At 36.4% G+C, this 25,605-nt stretch overlaps 1 protein-coding gene across 1 annotated transcript in view; it reads right to left on the bottom strand.

The window, feature by feature from the left end:
- Positions 1-25,605, bottom strand: part of LOC108746735 (serine/threonine-protein kinase NLK) — a 42,943-nt gene that overhangs the window by 9,263 nt on the left and 8,075 nt on the right. The window contains exons 4-7 of the mRNA XM_018483668.1: positions 15,587-15,693; positions 1,458-1,543; positions 1,013-1,222; positions 232-420 (exon numbers count right to left, since the gene is read on the bottom strand). Of these exons, the coding sequence (XP_018339170.1) occupies positions 232-420; positions 1,013-1,222; positions 1,458-1,543; positions 15,587-15,693 (592 nt within the window). The remainder of the gene's footprint in view (positions 1-231; positions 421-1,012; positions 1,223-1,457; positions 1,544-15,586; positions 15,694-25,605) is intronic.

Raw genomic sequence — 25,605 nt, 5'->3', positions numbered from 1 at the left:
ATATATATATATTAATAAATTAAATAAACTAAACTGAATACTATCCGTATCAAAGTGAAAAGTTCTAAAAAGATTTTTTTGAGGCTCGGCACACACCTAATTTTATGTGTAACAATTGTGTAAATTGAAGTTAAAATTTATTCATCGAACAAAGTGAACTCAAGTAAAATGAGAATAGTGTAAGATTTAATGTGAATAAACAATCTATTTTTGCGTTAAGCAAAGACTTACGGGATCGAAGACTAGCATCTGGCAGAGCAAGTGGACGGCCTCGTGCGTCGCTTGGCTGCTAAGATTATACAGGGTCGCGAGCGACGGCGGCTTCTGCGCCCTTCTTAGCATGTGAGACTTCGCGCCCTCGCACGCATACCTCATCTCCTCAAGAGTGGGCGAACCCAGCAGCTCCGTGATTAATTCGAGCTGAGACCAAGATAGAAGGCACGTTTTCTCATTGCTTTAGTTAAAGATAATCCTACCGATGTAAAATACTCACGATATCTAACTAATACGTATTTCTACCAATGTATATTAATTTTAATCTCGATTCAACTTCATTTTTTCGAATTTCAATAGGTAATTAAAAAAGATGAAAAGTAAGTTAAACCGTTACAGTTAATCTACATTGATAGAAATGGATATGAGATATATTTACTGATATCTCGTGTAACCGGAATCATGCACATCAAGAATGATTTTACTGAAGTACTTAAAGATAGCTACAGATCTGAAAATAATATTATTAAACCATCAAAATAATTATGTAGGATGTTCAAGCATAATAAGTGATGTAAAAAGTTTTGACATTCTAACATAACTAGTTTGAACTTATAAAATTATCTTATGTCGGTGGTAAAAATAACGAAGTTATTTTTAAATCTGTGCCTACATATATGTATATATGGCTAAATTTTTATATATTTTAGCTGAATCGTCCTTTTTGAGTAAGTCAAGTTTAATGTGCGAATAAGGCCCTTTAGACTCAAGCCAAATTTTCGGGGTCCGTTTTACTCACCTGTTGCACAGGGCTTTGGGCCTGGAAGAGGATCCGTCGGCGCAAAAGCTCGCCGAAGATGCAGCCGACACTCCACACGTCCACCGCAGCGGTGTAGTGTCGCGCGCCCATCAGGATTTCCGGCGCGCGATAATACTGTGTCACCACTTCCTGGGTCATGTGAACGTTCTGGTCGGGTTCCGCCACCCGGGCCAATCCAAAATCACAGATCTGAAGAAAGAGAGCACTTAGTACGCTTGGTCGTTCGACATAAATAGGATAATCTAGAACTAGATAGTTAAATTTAGAATATGGCTTCTATTTGGAACAAAGCATCTGTGTCGGACAAACAGATCCTTAATTAGTCTGTATTTCCTCACTATTGAGTCCAATTGGAAAGAATATATGATATATTCAAAGTCATTAACATTTGAATTCAGGTTGAAATATCGAGAGCGAGACTTACTTTTAGTACGCAATTGCTGTTCACTAAGAGATTTCCAGGTTTGATGTCCCTGTGGAGAATTCGGGCCGAGTGAAGGTACTTGAGGCCTGAAAACAACGATATGTTTCAAATTATAAATCTGTACAATAATAATGTACTATCTCCAGATCAATTTGCTAAAAATCAATTTTTTGCAAAAAGATCGCTCCGAAATAGCTTCCTTTGTTAAAAAAAAAAAGCAATTCTTTACAGAGACTTATAAGAAATCGACTTTAAATACTCTTTTAGTTAGAAGAATCAATTTTTCGCAAAATAGGTCAGTTTCAAATCGCTACTGTTTTTTAGAAAGATCGATCTTTTGGAGATCGGAACATCCCCATCTTATAATCAAATTTTAAAAGCCTAAAACTTACTTTTTATATCAGATAGCAATAAGAAATATAGGGTGTATCAAAAAGTTTTTATAATGAATATAAAGATGAATATAAAGAATTAATTTAATCACATGTCTCGTAAAAGCGACAATTGCAAATTTTGGATAATCTTTGAAATTCTAGTTAGAAAAATTGTCAAAGCTAAATTCGATTCGCTCGCTAATTAATTTGATGAGAATGGCAGCAACGTACCGATGGATATTAATCATGAGGATGCGGGATTTTTATCGATGATGAAAATTGACACGAGATCGTCGCGCCGTCTCGCTCGTATGAGACTGCGAAAATGATAGCGATGGGAGAATTTTTCTCGGCGGCGTGACAAGCTGACAAAACATCAGAGACGCCGCTGCTGTGACATGACACGTCGGTCGTGTCAACGTGAACCCAATTTTCGCGCCGATGAAAATTCGCCCCGAGCAAAATGCAGACCGGCTCACTTTTTGCTGATGAAAATTCGGAGCACTTCGGAACGAAGATTATATCAAGCTTAATCAAAAATCGGTTATTATTTTGTCGAAAATGCCCGTCGATGAAATTCATGCAGCGCGATATGAATTTGCGTACGGCGCAAATGTGAATAATAACCGAATTTACTTCTTTTAATGAAACAACGCGGAGCGTACAAGTTTTTACGGATTCTTTAATCGATCTATTATATATTTATATTTAGCAATTATGAAGGGAAATATAATAATAAGTCTAATAATAATGAATTAAAAGAAATTATAAAATCAAAATTTACAAATTTACGTTATGAAATTCAGGAAAAGTGATTTTTTAATATAAAAATTGCAACTTCATAATATCACGATATTAAAAAGTAAATTTATACGGATTTAAAAAAATAATAAAATAAAATGTAAATAAATAGAATGTAACATTATTTTCATAGTTTTCATATTAGGTTTTGAAAATAATAATAACAATAATGATGATGATAATAATGATAATGATAGTGAAAGAGGTAAGTTTCTTGAAGCCCGAATTGAATTATTTAATTCTTACCGATAATAGAGATTACTTCGTTGTGAAAAAGGTCAGACAAGTTTAACGATAAATCATAACGTTATTGTGTCCCGCTATCGATTGACAAATACCGTAAACACGGAGTGACGATCGGGGCGTTTCAAATCGATCGCATTCTTCACTTGTTTTATAAATACGCGAGTGACGCACGAGATACGCTTTAATTCGTCAGCACTAATTAGTCGATGTACGAAGAGTTTGAAAAAAACAATGTAATTTCACCGACTCATTTCTTAAATTAATTTATTTAGGATCGGTTGTTCCATCTTTAGATAAACTATGAGATAATTTACTTATTGGACAAACCTCGGGATAAACAAAAGAGTAAAAGAGTAAGAACATAAGAGTAAGATAGTGAGCTGAAGTTCACCGAAAGGTGGAACAATCCAGCCTTAATGATGGAAAATTGTCGTAACTCATAGAGGTTCCGCGAAAGTTCCTTTCGTTTGCTTCTATTTCCTCGCCTTACTTTAAACCAACAATGTCTCTCTCGCACAAGAATGGTGGACGTGGAAAGGCGAGAAACAGGCAGGACCGTAACGAGATTCCTTTAGTTATTTCCCGATCCATCTCTGTCAACGAATCGACTTCGCCGTTCGTTTAAGTTGATTCAGAGGAAACACGTTGAAAAAAGGCACGGCGTGTATTTTAAGGTACAACATATTGGCAAGTTAGTTGGCCGAACGTTCGATCACAGTTTCAGTCTTTCCTATTCTTTTAAAGTGTTCGTTTAAATTGAGACCGTCAGGGAACAGATCATTATGATGTGACAGCAAATTATTGGAAAATTGATTATTACGGAATATATCTTCGCAGAGACGTGCGTAATGAAATAAAATTAGACGAAAGAAAGCGGTTTAACGAACTTGGTCTATTTGGATTTCCCAAATATATCTGATAACTTATATAATTTATTGTATATACACATATGTCCCAAAAAAGGATTATTTTCAGAATTACGTCCAATCACCGCTCTGAATATGAGTCACGCTGCAAATACATTCGAGGCTTAGTCTTCGCGGCAATAAAACTCGGTAATATTACCGGGGGTAATCCGTCGTCTGGGGGGTGGCTAGTGAGATCGGGGGAGTCCACCTCACCTTAATTAAAGTCCCTCGTCCGGGTTTGCTGTATACTCGCTCTTATTATCGTATCCGTTCGCACGCGATTAACTCGCATCCCGAAAGTTCTTTCTTTCTCTCTCTCTCTCTCTCCCCCATTAAGCCGAAATCTTCGCTTGTTTAAGCAGCGTAAAAAATTCATTTAACCGCTGAGCTGCACCGCTTAATCGAATATTAAATTATTACAGATGAATTCGTATTCTTTCGCTTCTTCTTTTCGATGAGAAAAATATTCAGCTTTCCTTTAAAAGGAAAGCTATAGTGGCTAGACAGTGAATATATACAAATTTGCATAAATTAATAAATTTTAGATATAATAAATATGTTCTGACATTAAAGCCTTTGGATTGCAGCAATAAAAAACCGCAGACATTTCAGATAACAAATTGTTATATTTTGTCTTTCAAAATAGTCCTCCACGACATTAATATATTTTAAAAGTTCTGTAACCTAAAAATTTAAAGAAATACCAATATTACGATATTTAATCTTAAATTGTTTTAATGTATTAAAAATATAAAAATACAGAGAGAAAAAATTCATCCTAAAAGATACATAGAATTTTCTACAAACAGACAATATCAAAGCATGATCTAAAGATTAAATACATTCGAAAGTTTCAAAAACGAGATTATTATAATCTTTTAGCTATATATAGTAAACCAAAAAACGTGCGTTTTATATATTAAATGCAAAATATTATAAACGATTGAAGCTAGCTAATGATATCGTGTAGAATTCGCACGTTCAAATCTCTTAATTAGTTTTTAATTAATCCACAGAATTCACTATTGCATTCTATTGGAATATTATACGACAAAATATCCTTTAGTCCTCGTTAGAATTTACATTTGTAACGGTATTGTGTCGATCACACATTATAAGTCAACTTTATCGCTGTTCACGATAAAATCCGGCGAGCTGCAGAATAAATTGTGAATTCAGTTATACCGAGCAATTAACTAGCGGTGCGCGTGCGGAAACGCCTGCTAATTAAAGTCCATCAGCGAGCCACTTATGAATATCCCAATTATTTAATGTCCTTTATCAATGAAATTAGCTGACTCGTACTCCCTTCGTAATCAACGTGATTTCACGCGCGCGTCATTTCGCCACGCCGATAATGCGACCGCGAAAGCAAGAACGTTATTTTTTCCGATTAATGCAAAAGGAAAAACGTTGATAGAGGAAGTTAATTAATGCTGATCAGTTACAGAGTTGCTCGATGAAGAGTTACAATTATTTTCATTTGACTTCGTGTGTATTTGATCACCTTTCTTCTCTCTCCATTTCTTTTTTTTTTTTTTACATCCCATGGTAACTGAATTAATTTAATTGAACATCGCGCTAATTAATCGATGATTGGATGTGACAAAAAGTTCGACCGATGTCAATGAGTCAAAAATCAATAGAGTTTTTTTTACGAAAAAGTCCAGTCAATATGGCTGAAGTCCTGAGACAATCTTATCGTTTATTCGTATATTTTTTCATTTATATATTTTTATTCTTTAAAGTATATCTCAAACGTAATTATACATTTATTAACAGGAGAGCAATTCTTCAAAGAGATAAAAGAATATGAAAAACCGGTCGCGTAGGTTTCTCGTCTAAGATGCCAGTTTTTTTCTTGCAAGTATTCACGAATTACCGGTATGATCTGTCTGATCTGTCTGCTCATGTCATCCTCGTTGAAAGAAGGTTGCCGACAACCTTGGAGTCGATAACCGAGACGAGACCGGGTCTCCCGAAGAAAGGCCTTGACTTTCGTACGTCGGTAATCGCTTGACCTCGCTCGTCGGCCAAATGGAAGAAGAAATAAAGAATTCAGCCAACGAGAATGCCGTGATATCAGGTACGATGAACCCGACAATGGCAGCCCGGTCGAAGCAAAATGTAATTCGTGACCGTTCCAGCGATGATCTTGAGCATATCCTCTAATAATTGAATAGTACTTCATCGTTTCATCTCGAGTTCCAGTTTAATTTTTTAAAACATTTCAACGAGTCAGTTATCTATATTTCATACACACTGAGTGCATAAAGATTATTTATGGAGTAACATTCTATTAAATAAATAAAATACGATGAAAAATGTGCTCGAATATTACACTCTAAAAAAAACAGCGGTGTCTATATAATTTTCATTATGTTGGTGTTAATATTAATTTGGTTAACATCAATATGATGCGCGTTCAATACCATGGGTAAAATCCATATCATGTTGTGTTAGTGTTAATATTAATACTAACACAGTGAGAATTATATAGGCATCATATGGGTGATAAATCCATAATAGAGATGTTAAATTCAAACCGATATTTTTTAGAGTGTACAAATATTAATATTCTGTTTTTTTTGCATAATGATTTCATATCATATTTATACGAAAATTCCATTGTATACACTGAAAGAAAAGATTGGTCGCTGCAACAATTTAGATAGTAAAATATGGTATAGCATTTTTAATCGGCTGCAGCAATCAGTTTTTGGTTGTAGCAGCAAATTTTTATTTGCGTTAGCCTATCCGTAATGTCAGTATATGATTTCGATAGACTAAAGCAACTAAAAATTTGCTGCTACAACCAAAAACTGGTTGCTGCAGCCGATTAAAAATGCCGATCAAAAGTGCTATATTTTACTATCTAAATTGTTGCAGCAACCAATCTTTCCTTTCATTGTATGTAAATATTTAATATAATCGGGGGTATAATTGAAGCAAAATTCAAGTACCTGCGGTAAGATAGCAAATATAACGCTGCTTAGTATAGTGCGTCGTAGCATGAACGCGAGACGACGTCGCGACGCTACTCGCGGTTAATTTTGATACCCGTGTCCCGCCGCCACGTCATCGGAATCGCGCCGCTGCCTGCTGTAAACAAGAAGCCTCACCACGCGAACTTATTTTCAGCGAGGCCGATAACCGCGTTGCACGCATGCAACCACCTGAGATTGTCTTGGCACAGCGCGTAGCCGCGCTCCCATTTAGATCCGTTTGTAACTCGTAAAATTCGTATTATCTCGACATTTGCGAGAGAAGAATTTTGTAAATGCGCGAACATTGGAGCATCGAATACCCATTCGTTTTTCCTTACGAGCCAGTAGAATCGCAAAAGCGGGATCGCTCGGCAAAAAGGCGACTCGCGTTGAGGACTTCGAGAACGATGGGGAAGTCCGTTAATGGGCAGTAATCGGCCAACGCGCGATTAATCACCCCGTCGCGTTAATCCCCACCGAGTAATTTATCTCGCGGAGAGGAGATAGAAAAGGATTCGTATAATGAGCGCCGTCGCGCGGCTTCCTGTCACACGTCGGAGTTCGCGAAGTGATGCTGGGACGTCTCTCGCACATCGAGTCGTAACAATGGGTTCGTTTTCTGTGGTTGAACTAGTGTACACTTTTGGAACTTGAAGTGAGATGGGTACACGTTTGATACTTGGCAAAAGCGAGAGAGAGAGAGAGAGAGAGAGAGTTCTAGCGCAGTCTACACTCTAAATTTCGTGCAGTGAAAATCTCACTTCAAGAAAATGTAAATACAACCACCCGTCACTTCTTAAAAAAGAGTGAAATGTTTTCACTTTTTTGGATAATTATATTTTCACTCTCTTTGAATGAGATTTCACTGCAAGAAATTTAGAATGCAGGATAATAAAATATAGACTTAATATAACACAATAGGTCTGTTTTTTTATTCCTAGAACTGTTTCTCGCTCTTTCGTTAAATATCAAACATATACCTATCTTATTTAAAGTCCCAAAAATAATTCCAGTTTAAAAAAAAAAAACAGACTTAATATCTACTAATGCCAGCGGCGTTGTAGATCGCCGAGAACGAGGTGCTCGTCACAAGCTTCTGCACTTCCGTCGAAATTTTGCTCGTCTTCGTAAAGTTCCGTCCCTCTTATACCGCATAAAGCGCGTCAGCTCGTCAATTCTTCCCAATTTCGGAATCTTGTCGTATACGTGACAAAGTTACTTTGTTATGCGAAAATTCAGAAGTATAATATAGATTTAGATTGAAAATTCGCAAAAATTAGAAGTAGAAAATGTACGAAAAATATTCAGAAGTAAAACTCTTTAAAAAATTAAAAAAATCTCGACATGTAAGATAATTGATACATTAATTCCATAATTTACTTTTAATATCTCGTCTTTCTAAATAACTTCCTGATTTTGTTTTGTTTCCGCAATTGTGCATTTTTATCTGTTAATAATTGGATAATTCTATCTTTCCGAATGTATTGACATACATCATATTATTCCATTTAATGAAAATGTCGTATAATTTACATCATAGCTTCTATCGCGTGCTTGATTAAGGATTCAACTTCGTGGCGTGCATATATAGCCATGTCGTTCTCAGAATATTATCCTTGATCGATACACCTGTTGTCGATTAAGTCAATTTCGATCAGACGTTGAATTTAATTAACAACATGTGCGCACGTACGTGTACGTACTTATGTACATTGCATCACATCGACCTGTTTCCGCTATGCGTCTTGCCTTCGTGTACCACATTTAACGTCAAATTAGATCATAGACTAAAGTGTATCAATACTGAGGCATAAATTGAGGTGTATCAAAGGTAATTTCGAAGACGGATAAAAAAACCTATTGCGTGAATAAAAATTAAGTTAAATTGTATACAGGTGAGAAAAGAAAAGCATTACATTTTTATCATAAGTCCATCATCTAAGGAGGTTCATATGAGCCTTTTATGTCAAATTTATAGTTCGTTCATTTATTTGTTTTATAATAAACTAAATCGATTTTACTCATTTTATTCTGTCTTTAGCCAAAATATGATTATACTCTATAGATACTTTTATTTCTTGGTAAGGTGTATCGTGCAAAAATTGTAACACATATATAAATTATACATTGTCAAATAATAAAAATAAGATGTTATAAAACGATTTCGATAAAATTAAATAAAACAAATTTTTAGTACAAAATAAAGATGTAGGCTGTGGAATAGCGATACTTAAGGACGGAATATGGTGTGGGAAATGGAACTAAGAATTTGATCAATCTATATGTCGCTGCACGTGACTCGCGCGCGTGCAACGAAAACTTAAAGCCAAGAGGATTCGCTCTGGCAAAGTTCCAGCCGATTTAATGTCGGTGCTTGTTAATGTACGATGTAGAAGAATGACAGGCAACTGAAGAGAATGTGAGCTAATATTTGCTCTCGAGAGCGGGACTTTGAATTATTAACTTCGTCGACTTCAGGCTTCGACTCGAGGTAGCGATTCGGGAGAAATGACAGTCTCGTTTGTGAAATAAAGAGGACTAATTATAGTATAGGATAATTTACACATCTAGATAATATCTGAGACAATGAAAAGTGGATCAATTACGCCCACGTAAATTTTGAATAGTTTTTTAAAATTCACTGAAATTAATAATTTATTGCACAATATTATACCGAAAAAATTATATTCTTGAAAAACGTACTTAATATTTCCTCTTAACAAATATAAGAATATTTCCTCTTAAATTAATAATATATTCTTGATTTTCGAAGGCGATCGTCGATACACGCGCATTATACGCAGTTTTTGATAATGTCCTTAAAACCCGTAACGTAACCTTTGTCTGAAACATTTTTCTTTAAAGTTATTGTTTAAAAGATATTCGAGATCATTTAAAATAGGACATCCTGTGCGTTCTTATATTAAGAATACGATAATTTAGATAATTTCCCTCTTAAATTAACAGAATCGTTTTGGCGCTTATTTTAGAGAGGAAAATACTATGCGTAAGTGGGATATTCTTAAATAAAGAATACCATTTTTTCGGTGTATAAAATATATGTATATTATAACTTCTCTTGTAATTATAATTACAATTGCAATGAGTAATATATACCAATAAAAATGACTGAACTTATAATAATAATAATAATGCAATTACATGCAAGTCAAGTAATCGTAAGAAATCACGCAATTTTATCGTAATATTATATTATAGTTTAACGAATTTTAAAGAATATGTCGTCAAATTTATTTGGACGGATGATTTAATACAACAGTGCAAGATGATTTCTTGTTACTTCCTTCTTGTTACTTCGCGTTAATTTAAAGTAAAAATATTATCTTGCTTGCTTATGCGTAAAATGCGCCGGTGTTTAATTAAATTATTTTGTTTGTTTCTTCCTGCTTCTCTTTCTCTTTCTCCTTACTTACCTCTTTATGTTACACGTTACACTTAACTGCAAACGAGATTATACGCCGTGTAATCCGCTCATTAAGATTCGTTTGACGTTGATCGTAACCACTGGCAAGTAGTACAAGCGTACAAATCGGTGAAATCAGACACGCCGCGCGACACGTATCATAGCCTACGCGGAAATTACTATTACCATCAACTACAAATCGCTCTAACACGTGTGATCTTGTAATTGCAGATTAAAAATATTAAAGTGCATTTGCTTAGTGAAAATTAATTAATTTATAGTAAAATTATTTGAAATTTCGTATTTTTTGTTAAATATTCTAAAATATATATATTATATAAGTTTATGTAGAAAGTTAATTTTTTTTTAAACAATGTCGACAGTGTCGGGAAATAAAGATTTGCATATCGTAATTACAGTTCAGTATTTCGTATTTTTTACATCCGCATTCTTTTTTCAATTTTTTAATGCTGCATTTTTAATGATTGGCCAAAAGTCTGATGTTTAAATGAAATTAACAAAATCGATCAATCAGAATTAGATCAATTAATTCAAGAATACGTAATACAGAAGGAAGATCCGCTTGAGCAGTTTTACAATGCATGCAGTTCTTGAAATTGAATTAAATTCTTCGCTAAATCCTCCGATACTATTTATCCATTTAAATATACATTTCCCTTCCTTCCGCTTTCGCTCTACAGAACGGTATCGATTGTTCCTGTTGCAAGACATCGATTTGTTGTTACACAATGTTGGTATCCGTCTTCTCGGTAGATTAAAAAGAGAAACGCCACGATTTCTCTTCAAAAAGATATTGCTCCTTAATTAAAACGTCGCGACCGGCAAAGGGAGCAGAGGAAGGAGGTAGGAGGACGCAGAGCGAAGGGGCAGGAGGTGGTGAGGTAGTTAGAGAAGAAGCCAGAGCCGACCGGATGACGGGATCCGGGGTCACGAATGAGCAGCGGCAGGACTGGTTTCGGACCAGTCAAGAGAAGAGCTGTTTTCTGTTCTATTTGTCCGAGCTTTACGCATCGCGTTATACTGGGTGGGAAAGTTCGAAACGGACCGGCGACAAGTTAACATGAGAAGATCAGATCATCACACAGGATTTCGTTAACGAGAATCATCGTCCTTTCCTCCTACTTCTTAATATTATCGATATAGGCAGTCGTGCCACGAAGGATCATCCTTTTTAATTTTTTTTTGTATTAAAAAAAAATACAATAAAAAATAAATCTTAGATAAAATATTTAAAAAAGTGTTGAAATGTTGCGTATTTAATTGAGTCAGTATTTAATCAAGTCTCCCCTCCTCTCCTGTATCGCTGCGATGTCTTTTATCTTAGTTTAATTCTGAAGCTTCAAGCCAAAACGCTGAAAATTACACATTGCGATCGATGATTCGCAACTCGCAGTAAACGGACATGTTTATACGTCAGATATGTCGGATATGTCGAAAATGTGTGTTGCTCAGTTTTCCAGTTTGCGATGCGTCTTTGAGATATGTACCACTGAAGCACGCAGAAGCTTGAACGAATTCAGAGGATAAGGCTCGGATCTGATTCGAACGGACGTCGATCCATGAACACGACTAAGACAGCAACCGGGATTGACAAATATTTATTTTCGTTTTTGGGACTCCACATGGAAATTTATAGAATAAGGAAAATCGCGACAAGATCCGTTAGCAGCGCTTATCAAGAGATGTCGCTGTCCTGCAGCAAATGCGCGATAAAAAAAATGTCCAGAGCAAATGCGTTAATAGCGATTGCATTATTATTTCAACCATTTGATTCTGATTTGTACGCTACGCTAGAAATATAAGTATAAATTCAAGTTTCAGAACGAACGTAAAGGATATTTAGATATTTTTAAATTTTCAGTGATAATTTTATTTGAAAAATATTATTAGTGTTGGGATGTATAAATTAATTCTAGTTCAAGAGTTTCGGGATTTATATTAAGAATAATATAAAATTCGTATAGCATTGAATTTAATTAAGTAAAAAATATCATATTTATCACATCATCCTACGTGCAAGATTTTCTACTTTAATTGTGCCAATTGTTTTATCACACTGAATTTTTTAAATCGTTTTCTTTTTCTCCGCACTACTCGATTCATTCGTTATCTACATTACAAATCCCTGATATCTCCAAGATAATTTCACATGACTCGCAACGCAATTTCGCCTCGAGAGTCATTCCAATCACATTACGTTACATCGAGACACCATTTCTTCTCGTGCTTGCTCAGGAGGTATCGAAGACAGTAATTCTAGAAGTAACTATCTCATCACGAGAGGAGAGAGAAAAAAAACGAAGAAAAGAAAAACAAGACGAAGACGTCGCCGTGACGAAATTAGAAAGATCTTAATAATGAGAAAACGGGGAAAAATTACTATTCGCGACGATGGCCAGCGCATAATGATCCAGTTGCTCTCTCGCGTTGCGTTCGCGTTGCACTAGTTGCGCCACAAACCTCCTTTCTGCTCTTTTCGGAGCCGAGAGCGGAAGCGAAGGGTGAACACGAGCTCTCCTTCGCCTTCACTGCTATCGCGCGATTCAAGTTGCATCCTTCGTGGCAAGAGAGAAGAAGGGGAAAGCATGAGATGCGGCGGAACCTGTCGTGACAAATTATCCTTGAAAACAACCGGCTGAAGGAGAAACAAAAGTGATGACACGACGAATGATGAATTAACGTGGCTACCCCCTTTGCGCCTGTTCGCCATGTCTTTTACATTTTTTTATAATAGAAGCTAAAAGATGTACTCGGCCGCAGAAAGATATACTATACATTCGCGAGAGAATCAATTGTAATTCGATCATCACAGTGGCACACAAAAATTTTCTTCTTTTCTTAATTGACGTATTTTTTATTTATTTCTAAATTGGATTTTTTTTTATCCCAGATTGGTTTATTTTCGATCTTAAACCACACAGAGGCGCTTTAGTAAATTTACTAAAACTGCACCGCAGAATTTCTACCAATTTACTAGATCACGTGCTATCCAGCAAGAGAAATAGCATCGTGCCTCTGGCTTTGATTTGTTTGACTGCAACTAGATAGAATGTATTTTCTATTTGCAAACGCCGACTTTTCCGTCTATGATTGCAATATATAACGTTATGCGAATTCTCGTAAACATCTCAACATGAACATCGCAATGCTTGGAATTAGAAAAGCGGTTCAATCGGCAGCGAGAATTTATTTATCGCCCACGCGGTAAATCATAAGACGTGCTCTAATATCGTTCAGAAGTGCTGTATATGCAAAGAGAGAAGGATGGGTAACGAATTTAGTGCGCTGCAATTCGTCTCTCATTTTTCTTCTTTTCTCTTCTCTTTCCATCTTTATCCCATTTTCTCTCTGCTCTTTTTCTTTCTATCGGCCATTTCATCTCATCCAATGCCACATTCTGTCGCAATATAAGCAAAATCGATCGTACGAAAGGATGATTTTCTCTCCTGTTCTCTGTTTCTCTGCTGCCATTCCTTCCACGTTCAATCAAAAATCTGCAACTGTGTCCGTCGTAAATAATTGCCTCATCACGTATCCCGATTTAATATCTCTTGAAAATGAAAATATAAAAGAATTATTAAATATTTTATACAATATTTGGGTTATGTTATCTTGTTATCTTTATTTTATATGAAGCAGGGAAAAAACAAGAACCATAACAAAATCCATTCATATGGAATCCAATTAATTTCTCAAATTGACACTCGTGTAATATAATGTATTATAGTATATTTAAAACATAATTTCTCGAATTATTTAAAAATAATATTGACTAAAGCGGAAAATCCGAGAAGCGATTTTAACTAAGAAGTTTTTAGCATTAACATATAATAAGTACAGCTACTTTCAAATTTGTCTATTATCACAGTGGAATTTCATTTTCAGGCGATGTCTTTTTTTTTTATTCCCGTGTTATGTCGTGTCGAGCTCTTTTAATCCAGCGCACCTTTTGATCTGCACACTCTCTCTCTCTCTCTCTCTCTCTCTCTCTCTCTGTCTCGTTCGCTCGCTCGATGAGAGAGATGTTTATCCCGCGTTTTTGGATAGCCAAATCGTGCTTGCAGGGAATACAAAGGAACGGCAGTTTTCTAATAAAATTCCGCATCCATGAAATGTAATCACGCTCGCTGTGCCTTTGATTAAAATTACGCTCAACGGTGCAATATGCAACTTCTAACGCATAGAAGAATCTCAAGGTTTTCATATCTCCACAGAGGGAGAATAAAACTGTAAATATTACACTTGTCTTATTGCGTTGGTCCTTCATGTCCTAATGTTGTCGCGTTAAATTTTAACAATAATATCACTAACACAACTTTTATAAGAATTCCTGATACGAATACGAAACTTTATCTTTTGTATAATTTTTTTATTGAACAAATCAAATTTCAATCACATGAAAAAAATGAGTCGCGAGAGAATAGCGTTGCTTTTTTTTATGGAAGGCGGAAAATAGTGACGGGAGCGACCAACAGAAAAAGACAAATGAGAATTACGAAAAGGGCGAACGAACATTTTTCAAGTCCAGGGAAAGGGACAGAGCGATGGAGAAGAGGGGAGGAGGGGGGGGGGAGGAAACGAGTAATTCGGCAAGCCAGACAATGTAAGGACGATATAGGAGCGTCGAGATCCCGAGATGATCCCGAGGGATGAATAGAAACGATCCTGTTTATCCCAGTTCTGCCGCCCCCACTGTTCCCACCGACACCCAACCTCCTCCATTCCGCCACCCCCTATCTAACCATCGCCCGAGGACGGCGCGGCGACGGAGGCAATATGCCGCTCGTGGATTTTTATAACCGCCGACTTTTCCCTCGTCCTTCGCCATTCTCATCTCTCGTTTCTCGCACCCAACCCCCATATCCTGTTCGCCACCTTTCCTCCTCTTCCTACCTGGTAGACTATCTCGAAATCTCGACCTCAACGACTCCTGAGAGATCGTCAAGAGAGAGACTGGACCGGCATCTTCGCCGGCAGCTTCCCGGGAGCTCTAACTTCGAATTTTCTCATCCCTTCGTACTTTCGTCTTTTTTATAGGTTTTCATTTCCCGACAAGAATACGCGCATTATGTTTTAATCGAGCTGACCTACTAGTTATCTCCGTTTATATTGCACTTTTTCACTATATTTAATTTAAGATTGACATTAAAAATGCACCACTCCGTGTAAAAAAATTATAATATAACGTAATAAATATCTATATAAGCACATAAGTATATTGTTACGCTAAAATACGCTGCTATAAATTTTAAAAGCACATCGTGATACACCTTTGTACTCTTCGGCTTCTTCGTTTTAAAAAATTCCCGTCCGTATCATTACACGCGCAATAAAAAGAACGTGATATGTTAAAGCTGCTGTAACTCACCTCGTAGGATCTGATAAAGGAAGACCTTGATGTGGTCCGGGCTGAGATGCTGTGGGCTCACGATGATCTTGTGCAAGTCGCTCTGGAGCAGCTCGGTGATCACGTATCTATTGGATGGCTCATTAAGGAATTTATCGATTATCATAGCTTGCATTATGTTCAGTTGTGTCGCACATATACCAGCGACTAGCAATTAACAGGTGATTCTCCTCTCCGTGTCGTTACGTCGCACCCGTATAACAGGTCTAATTTCACAAGTAATCACTTCATTTAACCCATTTAATAATTTTATTTTTGATACGCTAAATGTAAACGTTTTCGATAACGTCACGAATGTGAATACAGTAGGTCTTAAACTTTAGTGAAAGAGTTGCAATTTATTTTTTGAAAGCTTAAATATCCATAAATAAATAAAATGAAAATATTCATTTACACGATGCAAATTTTAAATTTAATATTTCAGATAAAATATCAAATTATGTGTCTGCGATGTTTTCAGGATATATTAATTGGGACATTAATTAATATATTAAAGCAAATTTAATCGGGTTGTAATTTTATCTCATAGTTAATAATTACTTTATCGATATTTATCATGAACATCATGGATAATATTTGTCTTATCATTGTTATTATTGTACATATATATTCTCTTCATTGCTGAATGATTTTATATTTCCTTACTGCCCGAATAATATTTCACTGTCCGTTTAATTGTCGCGGATTAAAATAATACTGATCGGCCGGCCTTTTGAAAAGGAAAAATTTTTATCGAAACAACGGCCATCGAGCGAATAATCCGTCACCGAGTTATACCGATCCATCAACGTCCAAAGTAAAACTGCAATCGCGCTGTAACGCGGTGTAAAGTAACACGCGTGCGATCGCTTCATCGTGAAATATCCGTGTCACGTGTGCGGTCGAGAGAGTTAATATTTTCGCAGCAGTTGATTTATGACGTATACGAATGCATTTGGCGAATGACCGAGCACCCGATCGCTCGGGATAACGTAATAGATAATGAATATCGATATACAGTTCTCGATGGTATCTACTTGCCTGCTGCTGACAGTGATCGAATCGGTCATAATGAATACGATTGTCGATGTCATAATGCCAGGAGACAGAGAGAGTGGGTCCATTACGCAGAATAGCCAATCGCTACCGGAAGACTTTACTTACAAAACGAACGATATCGGACAATTTAATATCGAGGTTATTTAAAAAAACACATCTACCAAAAGTTAATAGTTGGAATTTTGCGTTTCTTCGGTGGTCTCATCTCTGCACTATTAAAAGAGTGGGTCTTTTTTTTTATCTAGGCGATATTTCACTCTCAAATTTCTTAGCACCAATTTCAATTTTTATTAAATAAAAATTTTAACATTTGAGTTTAATAATTATCTGATAATGTAACGGAGATGAATAGAAACGTAACCCTGAATCTTTCTGGATTTTTTGGAAGTCTAGAACATTAAAAAAATTAGGCTAGATAAAAACGACTCAGTGTGTCTACGGAGTAGATAAAAATTGTAGAACTTTTTTTTATTTTTATAAGAAACTGTATAACTAGAAAGAGCGAACTGAAAAGAAATAGCGAGAGAGAGTGCTATTTGAACTGTCATTATTTTCTTTAATAAAAAAAGCATGCTAACTTCGCAATCCAAACTTATATGAATCTGTGAAGTTAGAACGACATTTTATTTTTTAAGTCTAGTTCTACAGTTCCTTATATAATAAAAATAAAGAAGAGTTCCGCAGTTCTGCTATGTGTGCTTACGAAGGATTGACCCTTATTCGCGACAGAAATTTTCTTTCTTTCTTTTTCAATATAAAAGCCAGCATCATTTAAAAAGAATTCAAACTAATTTAATTTATTTAAGTGACTTCGCGACTAGCGATGTTTGTATTTTATACCGAATCATTTTTTTCTTCTCTAAAGAAAAGTAAATGTTAATCACAGGTACAAAACTGAATTACGTTTGTTGTGACCGAGAATGCCGCGGAAATATCGAAGGAACAAACTTCGAATCGGAAGTGCAATGTCAGGGACAGGACGCGACGTCGTGTGACATAATTCGGTTCCGAAAACTCACTCTCGCGCGAATAAACGATATTTGAGGGAACGCAAGATAGTCGAGAGACCGAACGAAATAGTATAATGGCGGAATGAGGTCGACCGGGTAGATTGGAATGCAGGTAGAGGCTGCCCTGCCGCGAACCTGACGCGGTATGCAAGTCGAGAGAGAGAGAGAGAGAGAGAGAGAGAGAGAGAGAGAGAGGCAAAAGGAGAGAGGGAAAGGAGAGAAAGAAAGAGAGATTGCGAGAACTCAAACTGGCTTTGAAAGAGAACCTGAAACCAAGATTTGAGACGGTTGTAAATTTTATGGCTTCGTACCTCAATGTCGTAGACACGAGACAAAATTATCCTCGTGCCTTCTGCCGCGTCAAATTATCTATTGTCTGAAAGTGAGTATCGGTTTGAGAGCTGCCACTCCTAACCGCGTGCAACCAAGCTGAAGCTCCGATCGATCGATCGCGATCAAAGACTGGAGAGCGAACACATCGGTCCCTTTGAATTATCAGAAGCTCGACGTTTCGATTCCGCGATACGAAGTGGGATAGGGTACTGTGGAGTCCATAGTGTTCGTGACGCATAATTACCGTTTGATAATTGAAGCGTCGAGAAGGATACGCCGGATATACCGTAACTACGAAAGCCATATAATGACGACGAATATACGAAAAAGAGTTATTTGCTTCGACATAGAAACGTTGATAGTTTTCGAATTACAAGCAACAGAAGTTGTTTTCATTATACTTTGAAAATTCTTTAAAATTTTGGCAGTGACTGTCAAAAGTTTTCGACTAACATATATAATAATTTTACGATAATTTTTGTCAATCTGTTTTTCTGTTTGTAAGTTAATAAAATTCTTGTTATAATATTAAAACTTAAAAATATGATATTTTAAATATTAGAACATATTAAGTATACGATTAGATCTCTTTATTTATTAAGATTTGTTATACAATAAAATTACAATATTTAGTCGAAAACTTTTGACATTATAAATATGTGAGGCAAACCACGGCAAAACATTGTTAACTGTGAAAATGTGTTTTATTCTATGAATAGCTTGCAAGTGTTGGGTTCTACCATATACTAATATCTGTAAAAAGTGCTGCTGCGAGCGAAGAAAAAAGAGTGATACAACTCACAACGTTGTAAATTCATTGTGGAATTGACACTTTTACTTGGACAACTTACGTTTTAAAATTTTAATAATTTCAACACGATCTTTTAAAAATTAGAATTGCTTAATTAAAAATGTGTGCAGAGATTGATTGCTCATATCTTTTAGTTATTCCGGTAATTTTTCGCGGAATTTTTAAAGTGATAGTTTTCAAGAGAATAAGTTTTTCCTTTCTCCTGAAAAATTTCAAAAATGGCACTCATAACGTTTTGCTTTTTATATCGTAACGTTTTGCCTCGTATATCTGAATGAATAAAAAAAAAACACGCTTCAATCAAATTTTATGAAATATAAATTTCGCGACAAAAAATAAAAAGTTATTCCTTATCAGTCTTCTGTGCATCTTATGATAGAATTGTATAATTTGATATAAAATTTCTTAATAAATAAATAACTGTATATTTTTTATATATAAAAGATCTATTTGTCTAATATGAAGATATTTTATTCAAAGAAATGAAAGACTTTATGCGTGAAAGATTCTAACGTGAGCGTTATCCGGAATCAAATATAAAAAGTTTACAATATATTGCTTACCAGAGCAACTTCATCTAAAGGAACGTAAGATTTCGTATCTTTTACCACGTAAAAAGAAATCCGTGTAGCAAAAGACAATTTATCTCGACGAGTGTGCTCCATTTCGAATTGAACTTTGCGTTTACAGGAATACGATATCTCTTCACTACGTCGTAACGTCTCTATTGCTGTTTCAGGGCCATGATTGATGGCCGTGCATGCCTTCCGATACAAACAACCGCGAGATCTCGCCAGGAAAATCATGTTATGGACGCTGAGAAGGGTAAATTTTCGACTCCGTGCTTTCTTTCAAACCTCTCTCTCTCTCTCTCTCTCTCTCTCTCTCTCTCTCTCTCTCTCTCTTTGTCGTTGATTAAAACGAAGAAAAAGAATATTTTCTCCCTATTGCAATTGTATTCCAGTGTATCGAGTACTTCGTAAGTTCAAATTAAAACATTCTTTGTTATAGTTAAACATCAGAATAGATAAAAATTAGACAAAGTAACTCCAATTTTTCTTTTTTATATAATTCTCACGCGATCCTTTCTCACGATTTTCTTCTCTTAACTAAAAACATAAAAATTTCCCCAACTATCAAAAGTAGGAAAGGATCACCTTTTTGTGATATCTATGATACACCATAAAGGAATGCGAGAGACAAGAAACAATAGCCGAGGGCGACTGTTCGCGCGCCAGATACATTTCCAGAACTTTAGAGATCAGATTAGAAGGGTTGACGCGGAATATTTCTCTCAGGATATAGAAATATTTGATGCGTCAATTTCCTCGAAATTCAATATCAATGTCATTGGTGTCGAGAATACTTCCGTGAAGGAAAAAAAATCAATTTCAAATTAATAATGAACAATCTAATGCAAAAAAAAAATTTGACAGTGCGATAGAAATGATATATGTGCAAATATTACACGTAAGAAGATATTAAAGTATTGCGACGAATAATAGAAAGTACAAAGAGATGGATCACGTACGACACTTCCCCCGAAAGCTCTCATCATTGTCGGCATTGTGCAGCATGCTTAAGGCACCGCCGCACGATTGGCGGATCGATGCGTGTCTGCCTTCTTGCCTGCCTGCCTGCCTGCCTCCTGGTAGGCACGTCGACCGGTTCCTGGACAAAGCGAGAGTTGCCCCTAGCATCATCTCTCTCCCAGCTCTCTCTGCTCCGCGCCGCGCCGAACCAGCGAGCGCGAAGGGAATCGAGTATCCTGCCGTTTTCTACCATCTTCCCTTTCCTTCCGTACCCTTCCTATCTCTCTTCCCCCCTCCTCGTTCCCCTCGTCGCTCTTATCCGATACCGGTCCAAGGAAGAAGAATCTGGAGGACTCTGGATGTGCGAATTCGCTAGGAGTCCTATCTCGCGAATAAGCAGTGAGATTCGTGACGTGTTATAAGAGATTATGAGAAGGGCGAAAAAAAAATGCGCCTTATCTCTCTACTGTAATATTTTTTAATGACAAATTCGTTCGAATAAGTATAAAGATAAAATCGGGATTTTGGAGTTAATTTTGTCTCGGCATAAACCTCAGTAGGTATTGTGTTATTGATCGAAACCTGACGCTTTCATCTTCGTGTCTGGATCGTAAATTAAAATTCACTATCGAACAAGTATCGAACAGGAATATCGGATTACATTGGACTCTCGAGCTTTTGCATCTGCCGGGAATGTATACAAGGGGTAACACCCTTTCAGATTATTTGCTAAACTGGATGACAAAGAAGTGACCATTCAATGCGACTACGAAGATAAGGATGAGGATGATGATGATGAAGACTTAGACTCCGAGGTGTTCGAGCAAGGCCGATCCGGCTCGTCCGACCGGTCAACCGAGTTCGAACTCGACTCGCGCGAACGACTTTGGAACCTCTAAAGAGAAAGAGAAAGAACTCTTGGCGATGCTGCTCTCTGGCGCTGCTTAAAAAAGGCGCGAACTTAAGCTGCGTCGATTTGAAGAAAAGTTTGCGACATATTGTGAATGAAAACTCAATTTCAGGATCGGTTTTCGAACGACTTCATAGAAAATGATAAAAAAAAAATACAATATTTTTTCAATATATTAATTAAAAAAATATATATGTAGTCTCTAAATAATTAATACTTAGTTTTGAATTATAAATTAATGTTTAATTTAATTTGAAGTTATTTAAAATTAGATTCATAAATCAATAAGTAACTTAAATCAATAAAAATTTGGATTATTTTAATTAAAATGTGTATTATTATAATTAAAAATAGATACTTTTCTGTGTTAACGAAGCAGGTTTATTAAATAATATCTTAATATCTTAAATTGTGTTTTAAAAGCAAATTTTGCTGTACAATGACTTATAATTTGGACGAGCACCTATACATGTAAACGCATATTATTTATATTCCAAATTCAGGTAGGTAATAATAATTTCGAAGACAATATAATTTTTAACATAATATTTAAAATAAAATTTTGAGAAAATAATTTTGATTGTTTTGCGCAAACGTAACGAGCAGCAGTGAGCGATTAATTATACCTGCGACGTTAACACGCTCCGTTTAAAAACCGGGAGAAGCGCATACCAAATAAGTTTCCGCGACTTTTCCTTCCGACTCGTTCCCCCGGGAATCACGTGCTCGCTCCCGATTTTGCATACATTTAAATACTTTCGCGATGAATCTCGTCGAGGATCCACAATGCGGACACCCGGTATAAATTTCGAGTCGCATATATATTTAGCGTGAACAAAACGCGACGAGAAAAACTGTTTCGAATGTCCCATTCAATTGCCATTTCGTGTGTCAGAGTTAGGAACTCACGTCAATTTTCGCGTTAGAATATCTGTATTTGAGAAAAGGACACATCGACGATAAATCCCTCGCGATGCGCCGAGCTCAAGACCTCTAAATTAAAAGTGTCGTTGAAGCCGCAGAAACTCCGCCAGTATCCTCCTTTCGTCGGAATCGATATGTATTGGAAATCGAATTGGGACATTTCGCGTAATATCGTAAAAAACGCGAAACAGAAGAATCTGAAGTAACGATTCTCTATATTTCTTTCTATTTTTGACCGAGCCCAAAAATCCGTGCGGGAAATGCGACCTATCCCGTTTTTCGCGAGAGTACACGCTGCACAGCGCAAAAGTTGGTCGCTTTGTTTCTAGCAGCACCAGAGATTAAAGTAAAAATACAAGAAATAAAATTTAAATAAAAATGAGATGATAGGAAAATTATTTCGACCGTTTAAGTGTAGATGTATCCAGAGAAGTCAGATTATACTCTGAAGTAGAAATTTTTTTTATAGGAAATAATAAACGTTGTTAAAAAAAACTGCTATTCTCTTTGTTTTTCGATAAGTCTCGCTTCTTCATAAAATCTCTAAATTTGTGAAATTGGCTGTTGTGACTTTCTACGTAGGATTATACAATCTTAGCACGTAAAGTCATCATCTCGTAAAATTTCCAGTCCATTATATCGGTAAAACAAATTTGCTATTTCTGCATATATTTAATAATCACGAATTAAGAGCGTCCAAACGAAAACTAAGAGAGACGAGAGAATACTGTATACATCACCGCAGAAAAGTTGAACTTCTCATTTGGTCAGCAAATAACACGATTCTTAATTAGCTAATTATTCAGAGCTAATTATCTCTTTTTGTTTTTCTCTCGTTCGTGTAACCGAATTCTAATGATTACATTGGAGATGACAGCTATTCGATAAAATTTTATGTATGTATATCGAGCGGGAAAAAGAAAGGGGAAATAGAAGGAAACGAATGGCTGCGAACAAAGGACCCTCAACAGACCGACCAAAAACTCCGGATCGATATCCACAGAGCGTGATATTCAATACGCCTCGAAGAAGCAAAAGGAAACTGCGATCAATCTCGGAAATATGAGACGCGAGGAACGAACTTTTCATACCTCAGATCCGGTCAAATTATCGCGGATTCCCACATTACATTGTTCGTTGTTCATTGTTCATTATTTTACTTTTTTAACAAGTTCCGACATTTAACATAATTAATGTTAAAAAATAAACGTTATACGGAAAGAATTATTTTGCTGAGGTATTTTTAAAAACGTAACTAGATACAGATTTGAAAATAATTGTGTTAAACAATCAAAATAATTATGTAGGAAACTCAAGCATGAGCGATGCTGCAAAGAATTTTGACACTCTATAGCGATCAGCTTGAGCGTCCTAACATGATTATTTTTATAATCCAATGAAATTATTTTTAGATCTGTATTTAGCCAAATTTTTAGCAATACTTCAGCAAAATCGGATCGAGCGGAAAGTTTCTCTTGATTTCTCTTTATGTCGATTACACCTAAAAGTCGTGTATAAGAAATAATTTCTATTTCGTTAGATTGACCGAATAAATTTGGTTTAGGGATTTTTGAAATACAATATACATATATAATCCTTAGCTAGTCCCGACGACGCCTTAAGTGTCGTTCACAACATCTGACCGCAGATAATCAATAAAGTCCTGCTTTTCTCTTTCTCTCTCTTTCAGCGTCGCGATGGCCTCTCCTACAGCGCTCGTCGATCGTCGAGATATTCCAGACGAGACGACGAAAAAAAAGATACGTCCGCGCCAGCAGCCCCGAGCCGTTTATTTAAAAAAAAAAATAATAAATCGTCTGAATCGAGTCGGGAAAAATCTTCTTCAACCCTCTCCTTCCAGCAAGCTCAACTTCCCAAAATGATTCGTTTATTAATTTCTCTCTCTCTCTCTCTCTCTCTCTCTCTCTCTCTCTCTCCTCTTCTCTCTACGGAAATAAATTGAATCAACAAAACTCGATTTGTATCATTGGAATAATTAATAAATGTAATTATATATGAAATTAATGAAAAATACTGACGTCGTTTTTATTCGCAATATTTGCACGCGTAGTTTTATCATTTAACATCATGTCGTGCATGCTACAAAGTGCCCTCATTAATAGCACACGTTCTAAATACCGCGCATCGATACTCAAAGGGAATACTCGCGTAAAAAGGGATCATCAAGGGAGAGATAGAAAATTATTCACATCCCATGTTAGGTGGAAAAAAAAACGATCAAAAAGAATGTTGAGAATGTCGCGTAAACTTCTAGCGTTTCGCTTAAATTCGGAGCTCTCTTTTAATCTAGGATTTTTTTTTTTTAATACAGATTTTTCTTTCTGCAATATTATAGTCGACTTGTGCGCACGCGCAGAATCATTCATACCTAAGTAACATATTATATTATCTCAGCATTCGAGAGTATCATCGAAGAAATTGAACTTTCTTTTCTCGATATAAATTGAAAATTAGAAATTATGCAGATAGAAATTTCGGGGACGGACCTCCGTCTCTCTTCCCCACACTTTCCAATGTAATTTCCAACACGTCAGAGAGTAGAGTTCTCTTTCGCAAGTGGATAACGGCGTGGGAAACCGCGCGCGTGTGCCCACGCGGCCGGCGCATATGATTCGCGTTTTTCCGGCAAGAGAAAGAGATAGTAGAGAGAGAGAGACGCCTCCGCGCGCTCCGCCGGATATCCATTCGTTAATAAACAGCGTAAACCGATCCTCCGATGCCGCAAGGAACGGAAACATTGTCACCCGTCACCGTGTCGCCGAGTTAATTGCACGCAAGCTGAATCTTCGCGTAAGGCGATAATCGACGATGACAGCTGACATCACCGATCACGACATCGGCAGTCGATAACGCGAAACGCACCGGGAAGACATCCGGTTAATTTGCACGACGTGAACGTCGCGATGTAACGAGACTCGGCATACAGCATACAAATATACAGCAATATCGTTGTAACGTTTGTAATGTTATTGCAACGTTGCTGCGATGTAATGTCGCTGGAATAATCTGTTCTATACGGATCAGTATTTCAAGAGTGTTATATGTATAAATATACAATATGTGAACGTCGCGATGTAACGAGACTCCCCCACACAACACATATATTTGCAATAATATTATTGTGACGTTTGCAATGTTGTTGTAATATTGCTGGAATAATCAGTGCTGAACGAATCAGTATATTTTCGGGGTATTGTTTGCAATATCAATATGTGAACGTCGCGATGTAACTGAACTCCCCACACACATAAACTTGCAGCAATATTGTTGTAAAGTTTGCAACGTTGCTGTAATATCGTTGCTGGAACAATCTGTGCTGTATGGATTAGTATTTCTGAGGTGTTATTCAAACTTTATATCTGTCATCGTCCATTGATTTCCTTACCGGAAAATAACAGGGG

The sequence above is a fragment of the Trachymyrmex septentrionalis genome, unplaced genomic scaffold, assembly GCF_001594115.1.
Source record: "Trachymyrmex septentrionalis isolate Tsep2-gDNA-1 unplaced genomic scaffold, Tsep1.0 scaffold19, whole genome shotgun sequence".
In the NCBI taxonomy this organism is placed as follows: Eukaryota; Metazoa; Arthropoda; class Insecta; order Hymenoptera; family Formicidae; genus Trachymyrmex; species Trachymyrmex septentrionalis.
Note: the sequence above shows the minus strand (reverse complement) of the source record. Positions and strands in the feature narration are given on the sequence as shown.